At 38.4% G+C, this 8,879-nt stretch overlaps 1 protein-coding gene across 3 annotated transcripts in view; it reads left to right on the top strand.

The window, feature by feature from the left end:
* The window catches only part of LOC107094192 (catenin delta-2-like), a 303,403-nt gene that overhangs the window by 137,031 nt on the left and 157,493 nt on the right, over window positions 1-8,879 (top strand). For all 3 annotated transcript variants that reach the window (XM_015389646.1, XM_015389668.1, XM_015389657.1), the window contains exon 6: window positions 3,391-3,563. In XM_015389646.1, coding sequence (XP_015245132.1) covers window positions 3,391-3,563 — 173 coding nt within the window. The remainder of the gene's footprint in view (window positions 1-3,390; window positions 3,564-8,879) is intronic.

An 8,879-nucleotide genomic window follows, 5' to 3' on the forward strand; every position in this document is an offset into this window, starting at 1 on the left:
CATCCATCCATCCATCCATCCATCCATCCATCCATCCATCCATCCATCTCCAGCAGTCTTTGTGCAAATGACAGGGTACAACCTGTACAGGTTACCAGTCTGTCCAGATGTCAAAAGTCCATGCCTCTTTATTTTAATTAGAAGGTGGTGTCTAACTGCAGAAGATAACTTGACAAAGTGAGGAATTAACTGTTTAGAGGTAGGGAGCTTTTTTATAAGCATGCAGAAGCTGTACTAATAAGACAGGGCTTCAAAGTGGGAGAAGTGTTTTCTAACAAAATTATGAGCTTGCCAGTATGTTGAAAATAGGTGGCTAGTGGGGAGTCCAACATTTGATTGGAGCTGCATAAAGGAGTAATCAACCTTGCCAATATAAAGGTCCTTCATAAAAGCCATGCCCTTAATTAACCAGTGCTTAAAGACTATATCCATTGTGCCTGCTTTGAAAGCTGAGTTCAGAAAAATGGGAGCATAGATGGAAAAAAGAATTATTATCTGCTTGAGAATCCTGAATTAATTTTTATGCATAGAATTATCCTCAAGTTGTTGGAAAGATAAAGAGAGAATGGAAAACAGGGCAGCAGGAACATCTTCATTTAGCAGCCAATTAGACAATGAGACCACCTCTTTCAAACCTTGGAAGATGCGATCTAAAAAGCCAAGGTTTTAATATTGTACGCCCAGTAGTAATGGCAAAAAGCAGAAAGGCCAAGGCCACCCTCAGCAGCATGTTTATGTAGGTGTGACTTTAGAATTTGCATTTGGTTACCACCCCAGAAAGAATGAATGATCACAGAATCTGTACTCGTAATTTTCTGATTATGTGGGATGCGGCCGTGGGGGGCGACAGTCTCAGCAGAGACTCCAAGATTTCCCTTTCCCTAACTAGTTTAATATAGTCTATTAACTTTAAAATTGAAGGAGTAAGATTAATGGGTATATCTTGAAATAGATATACGTAATTTATTTCATTTACTTTTGGGAGGAACAACAGGAACAACAGTTTTGCTATTTCCTTGAGACCAAACAAAGAATCAAGGAAAGAGTTTACTCTGGTCCACCATTGTCCAGTAACATGAAGACTTTTGAAGGCAAACTTGATAAAATACATTGAGGTGATGTGGCGTGAGTCCATTTGTTTTTGCAAACCCATTACTCTATTTGCATAGGAGTTATCTGCGGCTTTGTTTCAATGTTTTTTTTTTGCATTAAATCTATTTCATTTGTATTTTTTTTTACCTCTCAGTATTTTGAACAGTTCTTTAGTTAGTATTTTTTTGTGGATTATTCTTAAATCTGACATAAATTTAGGTTAGGATAGAATTCTTGAAAACATTCATCCATCCATCGATTTTCTGGCACGCTTAATCCCAAGCGGGGTCACGAGGGATGCTGGTGCCTATCTCCAGCTGTCTAAGGGGAGGGGCAGGGTACACCCTGTACAGGTCGCCAGTCCATCGCAGTCTTGAAAACATCAATACATTTTTTTTATTTATCTTCGACCAAATTGCTTAATGGTTAGAACAGAAATAGTTAAGAAGGTAGACTTACAGTGGGTACAGAAAGTATTCAGACCCCTTAAAATGTTTAACTTTCTTTTTCTTTGCAACCATTTGCTAAAATCAATAAAGTTAATTTTATTTCTCATTAATGTAAACTTAGCAACACAGCTTGACAGAAAAAACACAAAAAAAATGTAAACATTTTTGCAAATTTATTAAAAAAGAAAAACTGAAAATTCAAATCTTCAGTATTACACACAGTATTTGCATACTGTATATTACATATTAGCTTTTTATTTAAAATCATAACGATAATTCGTTGTAAAATGTCATATATGTAACATACTACTTAAACCAACCTTGCTATCCCTCAATCATTGTGCCAAACAAACTTCACTTTGCAGTTTTGCTAAACATCCATATAGATTATTTTCTGATAACAAAAAATAAACACCCAAGCTGAGTGACGATGAGTTTAGGAGTTTCTTCTCTGACTGCGTAACAAAAAAGTGCCGTATTAATAATTCATAAAAAGCTGGGGGTGATTCATGATGAAAGAAGACAAGCCTTGTGAAGGCGAGAGGCAGAAGAGTTGATCCTGGCTCACAGAGAACAGACGCAGAGAGGGAACACGATCCTGCAGAGAGAGGAAAAGATTAATACAGAGCAAGTAAATATATGACGGAGGGGAAGGAGAATAGTAATATGTATTCCCATATTTTTATTTATTTTCTTTGATTTGTTATGTGATGAAATACACAATCATCTCACTAAGCTCAAAAAACAACTGTCTATTTTTTATTTTGTCTAATTTATGGCATTTTGTATAGCCCATTTCAAAAGTTCCTCTTAATGATGCTTGTTTAGTCAGTAAAAGTAAATCTGTAGCAGAAGCTCAGTTCTTACACTCTTTATTAGATTATGAAGCGTTGGTCAACTTATAAACAATGGATCTGCAAATGTTTATTCTTTGTTTTTTTTATTTTTTTGCAATATAATTTTAGTTATAATAGTATATAATAGTGCACTAAAAATGCACTGATCAAGGTTTTACTTATCTAATCCAATACCTGAGATACATGATCCATGAACCATACAGTATATCTTTCCATGAGAATGAAGGCTTTAGCCTTGACATAAACATTGTTAAAAAAGGTAACAAATGAACACAGATATAAATATACTTTATATTATTAACAAATTGGCAGCAAGGAGAAAGAAACAACAGTTCACTGTAAAGTAAAGTGGATTGGATCTTCAATATCTGATATCAAATCACTGATATCCGATCCAGCTAATAAGTCAATATTGAAGCTGATGTAATTCAGGTATTGGATCGGTGCAGCTCTATCAGCACTGAAGGGAAATTTGATTTAGTCGCCTACTTAATTATCCATTACCTGCAAAATCCTCCTGCAATAGTAAGGGTGGGGGGAAGTTGTTTAATGATTTATTCTTAACTTGCCAGTTTTATACAATGTTAGAGTGGTCTGAAACAGTATCAGTGGGAAGGTAAATAAGCTGTGTTTAAGTTGTTAGACCTTCCCTCCACCATAACTTTTCTACTCAGCCCTCTTTTTCCCTTCCACTACATTTCTCCGCTCCTCCTTCTTTTCCTATTCTCTGTGTTCTCCTGTGTTTCTCCCTTCCTCGGCTAATAAATTATGTATGCCATCTCCAACTCACAGAGTGCTGCACTGCTGCACTATCTGCTCTAAATTGCTGCTCTCTCTCTTCCCCATTTCACTCTTTGCCTCTCAATCTCTCCCCTTCACGCCTCCTCTCTTTCTCACTCTTAATCTTTCACTTTCTCTTTCTCGCACACAAACTCAACTCCAAACCCCTCTCCGCCTACCCAACCATGCACCACTCCTGTCTCAATTGGTAGGACCGGCTCTCCTTTCCCAGAGTTCCTTGCAGCTCAACTCCACCCCGGAGGCTTCGCTCCAGTACTCTGCCAGCTACCATAGCAACCAGACCCTCGCCCTTAGCGACAGCATTTCTGCAGCAACTCCTCAGCGTGGCGTGCAGGTTGGAGGAGCCGTGCACAGCTACAACCAGGTAGGTGATACGGCTATGGGAAAAATTTGGGATCAGGATGCAAATGGTGAGATTGATGAGATCCTCAGAGTAGGTTTTGTTTTAACTTGGAAGTTTTTTTTTTAAACTTTTTAGCTTGAACCTGCTGCTGCAACATTTACTCATCTAAACTTTTTAGAGTTTATATAGTATAGTTGAGAAATAAGCTGTTTTTCACTTCCTTGTTAATATTTCTATTTTTCATACTGAGCTAACACTGAGACTCCCTGCTCTTACAGCATGTTGATTTGTTTGACATCATAGATATTAAGTCTTTTTTAGGAGGATTTAATTATATCTTTATGCAGGATCTAATTTCATTAAGTTTGCTGAAGTCCACTCACACCAATTGTTCATTCTAAGAGATGCTCTGAATTTTGACACAGTTTTCATGACAGACAAATTCATTAAAGCGGTTCAATGGAAGACCGGTAATTAGAAAGAAATGAGCAAAAATAAATAAATGCACGCTGAGAAATCTCAGCACGTGTCTTGTTTAGAAGAACTTGAGAGCTAAAGCGATACACAAAGTCACATATGAATCACAGCAGTGTGCTGCTAAAGAGAATCCCACCAAATTACTTTCGAGCCTACAGCAGCCAATTATTTCTTATTTTCAAGTCCCTAACATATCAATGGTAAGACCGCTGCTGGAAACACACATACGCACGCACATAAACTTGCACACACCCACGCATCTGCTTAATCAGAGAGCAGCTGCACTGCTTCGTTAAGAAATATTTCCACTGTTGGGAACAAATGTTCCATTTGCCATAGATGATTAGGAAATAAAAGTAATCAAAATATTTCAGATTTGCAATTTTAAAGCGAAGTTCAAGCCTGGTGAGAAACTAAGGTGCATCTGTTTTGTTAATAGGTTTTACTCATTTACTGATTTTTTTAACAAGACAAATAAGGGGATGCGCTTTGCAGAGGTGGCTTCAGATTAAGCTTACAGTTGCATGTTTTAATAAGAAATGCAAGAGCAAAAGAGAGAAAGTAAATTATTGGGGGCTAGATGAGGGTAAAAGTTTTTTTTTTTTCTTCCTGGAGTGTTCCTGTCCTCCTTTTCCACCTCTCATCTTTCTCCCCCTGTCCTTTCTCCTCACCATCTCTGTCCATGGGAGTGTGTGTGTTTGTGTGCTCTTTTCCTCTGATGTTTGGGCTTGTCAGTGTAATGGGGATACTGCTGTCAGCAGAGTTTTGTTGCTCATGAATAGCTTTATGCATGCCAAAACTAGGAGATGGGAAGCTTTGGCTTGCATGCATGTACTGTACAAGAATCTTGGATGTTTTTGCAGCTTGGTATGAACAAAAAAATGGGGGAGGGGGATGTTTGTTTAAAGTTTGTAAGAGTGGTTATTTTAGGGAGAGAGAAAGAGTTAAAGGAAGGTCTGTTATGTTGCTTCACTTCTGCAGGATATTTTTAACCCTAAGTAGTCGTGCTTTAATAATACATGATTACATGACACCTCACACATCCCAGTCTTTTGCTGGAAGTTAAAATACAGGATAAGATACTGTGAAAACCCAGTGAGCTAGACCCTCTATCTGTTAGTTACCTTAGCCAACAATTTATTTCTTACTCATTATTTATTTACAGTTCCGTTTATCTATTGATCTATTTATCCATTACTCTAAACTATGCCTTACTTCTTTTTTTTTTTTTTTCGTACCACAGCTATAGTCTGAAAGATTTAAGTACAGCTTTTCTAGGCAAGTAAACTAATCAATCATTGATAGAAACTGAACTGTTTTGCTGGTATAATGTCACCAGCTTCAGCTCTTCACCTTGTCTTTATGACCTATTAGACAATTCTGTAGACTTGAAAAACCTGACTTAAGAGTGCATCTATAGAAAGTGCGCTTTTGCATCTATAAGCGTGCATCATACATCATACTTACCTCTGCTGTAACTTCTTGCTACATTCAATGAATATGAATATGTTCTCTGGGTTAATAAAACAGGTTTAAAAGATTATGATTATGATAAGATTGTTGCTGCTGTATTAAAAATAACGCACCCATTCTGTTACTTAAAAGCTATTAGCTCTATAAAAACATACTGGCTTAGACTCATTGGGAAAATTACCATCTCAGTTTCAAGGTTTTATACATAATCAAGTAAAAACTGATTCCTATAGATTCATTAAATCAAAGTAACAAAAAAAACCTGTTAGCTTTACAAACTATTCAGGTTTGTTATTAAGTTGTCTTTACAGACTTATAATCAGAAAAGGCTCACTTTAGACTGCTGACCATACTATTATCCAAGAAAAAAGCCATCCCATTGATGTTCTATACATGCAGAAGCCTTCAGAGCAAAACACAGTAGGAAAGTTTCCAGACTGTTTTGATCATACACATCACTTCATGATGATTTATAATAATGGTGTCTGTGTAACCCAAACCCTGTTGCCACATGGCATGTAGCAGAGCTTGCAGCATATTCATGGCATGTGGCCGAGTAGAAAAAAAATCTGTATATTGGTCATCAGCACCAGTCATGCTGCTCTCATGCCAATATAACTAATGTGTTCCAAGGAAGAGTTATTATACTGCTTTTGCTACTGAAGCTAATGCATGCATCACATTTTATAACTACTCTGGCTGCAGTCATAAGATTGTCACCAGACAGATGCAATGAACAGTTCACACTCTTCACACCAATAAATAACAGACCATACCTGGTCTCCTGAAAGCAAAGATACTTAGAATGTCACAATAAGAACAGAAGGACTCATTTTTCAAAGTAGACAGATTTCTCAAAAACGTTTATTTACAAATGGATCTGCAGTGAACAGCAAGGGTGTCTTAGTCAGGAACCTCTTCAGAAAGAGAACAAATGTGACCACTTCTATCTGGTGGAGCATGATTTTTCAATGTGTGAGTGACTAACTTGGCCTTAAAGTTCAGTTGGAGCCCAGAGGATGAGGTTGGTTCCAGCCAGTCGCCTGCCGACAAGATGCGACAAACGCTTCCCAGAGATTTCACAGACACCGAAGTCCCTTTGGCTGGAGGACAGGCAGGAGATCAGAGCCGAGCAGACAAAGGAAGGCAGGATAAGCCAGATGCCTAAGCCAAAGCCTGTGTTGAGGACGTGCTCAGGGTTCAGAGCCAGAAGATAAGAGGTGCGAAGAGGTACCGACGGGAAATCCAGACCACAGTCAGGAATTGGTTCCAGGTTTGGTAAACAGGCAGAAATCCAACAGGAGTCCAAGGACAGATCAGGCGAACAAATCAGAATGGGAACAGTCAGGCTCAGAAGTCCAGAGGCAGAATGGGTCAGGACCAGGCAATCAGAAAACACATAGGTACACTAGAAAACTTTCACCACAGACTCGAATAATCTGCCCCTGATGACTAGTTAAGGGCTGGTTAAATATAGGCTGCAGCAGGTGGATCAGGTGAAGAGTACTGAGAAACTGGACGGCTCTAGGCAGGTGAATGATAGAATAATCAGGCCAGACATGAGCTCTGAGATCATGACAGACTGCTTCCCAGCTGCATCGGATCAGGATCTGGTGTTGTGGCCGGACCAGGAACTGACATAGGTGCAAAGGGAGTGGAATGAGGAGCTGGTCGAGGACTAGTTGATGTCAGAGCCCTGCATAGATTTTTTAAAGTCAAAACGCCACTTTCTGTCTGCCAATGTGTTCATGTATGGCCAGATTATTCTATCACAATCAGAACAGTAAGACCAAGTTTTTGAGGTAGACAGGCAGTTAGATTCTCAAAAACATGTATTAAGAAATTGATCTGCTGTGAACAGTGTGGGCCTCTAAGGCAGGAACCTCTGCAGGAAGAGAACACAGGTGACCACGTCTATCTGGCGGAGGATGATTATGAATGTGTGAGTCACTAACCTGGTCTTAAAGTTCTGTCTGAGGTTGGTTTCAGCCAGCCGGCTGCCAGCAAGATGCAGCTTGCACTGCCCAGAGAGTCCCGGATGCTGAAGTCCTGGAGGTTGGAGGGCAGTCAGGAGATCAGATCAAAGGTGACGAAGGAAGGAAGGAAGGATAATTCAGAGGACAAAGCCAAAGCTGGTGTCGAGGACGTGCTTCAGTCAGCAAAAAATACACATGGCATATTAAACTGTTAAATTATAATGATATGCTTCTATTTAAATTCAGCTTATTGTTAAAAAAAACAAACAAAAAAAAAAGACGAAAGGCAAAACTTTAAAAATTTGGTGTCCACTAATCAATTAGAATTGATCAGCATTAGATTAACCCATAAGCTCTAAATTGCATCCCTACTAATCTTTTTGTTTTAGATTTCAAGTAAATGCATTATTATACAGTATACTGTATCATCTGTGAACCGATTTAAGTGATGGAGTTTTGATGAATGTAGACATAGCAACCTCTGTGTTTTAATTTCCCTTTATTGGTTTCACCATACTTCTTCTCTTTACCCCACTGTCTGTTAGCTTTTATAAGTTGGATGTCAGATTTTCCACATTAGGATAGTTGTACGACTCAGTTTGAGATTAATCGGTTGTTAATATTCCGTTTCAAAATGAGAAAAACAAGGCTGGCATCCCCTGTTTTCTTTTTACAAGAGATACTTTAGAGCTTATTGTAAAGCAAAGAGTAAAACCAGCCGCTGGAGATGTAATGGAGACTCATCGTGCCACTTTATGCTGCTATATTTACCTCTGAAAGATTTGCTGAGTAGGCAAGTTTTCTCTTTCTCTTTTTTGTTTTGTCCTCCAAGGTATGGCTACACAGTCAGGCAGCTGCAAAAATGTTTACAAACATAAACCCTTAAACAAAACCCCTGCATGTGTGTGTGTGTGTATGTGTGTGTGTGTGTGTTATGGCACAGCCAGCAGATTAGGAGACCTAATTAAATATTATGAATGAGTTTTCCATTTATTAGTTTTTTTTTTCCTTGGTCACTCTCCCAAGCATACTGTGAGCTGGTAGACAACATTATATGTGATCTGATCGTTTGCAGTGTTCAGTGGTGATCATGTGCAGAGTTTGTTTTCACCTGATTGCTGTGAAGCCTTATATAAGTGTGCAACTTTCTTGTTCTTGTTATGCGGGTTTGTCCACCATCCACCAATGTCAGAGTATAAATATTATATTGTCCACCTTAAGCCATCAGTGTTGTAAAAAGAGGGGGAAATGATTTTTTTTGTTGTTTAATAAAGAACATATTTTTTTTTTTACGACCAAGTTTGTTTCATCTTTAGATGGATGGATGGATGGATGGATGGATGGATGGATGGATGGATGGATGGATGGATGGATAGATAGATAGATAGATAGATAGATAGATAGATAGATA

The sequence above is a fragment of the Cyprinodon variegatus genome, unplaced genomic scaffold (assembly GCF_000732505.1).
Source record: "Cyprinodon variegatus isolate N-32 unplaced genomic scaffold, C_variegatus-1.0 Scaffold20, whole genome shotgun sequence".
NCBI classification, from domain to species: Eukaryota; Metazoa; Chordata; class Actinopteri; order Cyprinodontiformes; family Cyprinodontidae; genus Cyprinodon; species Cyprinodon variegatus.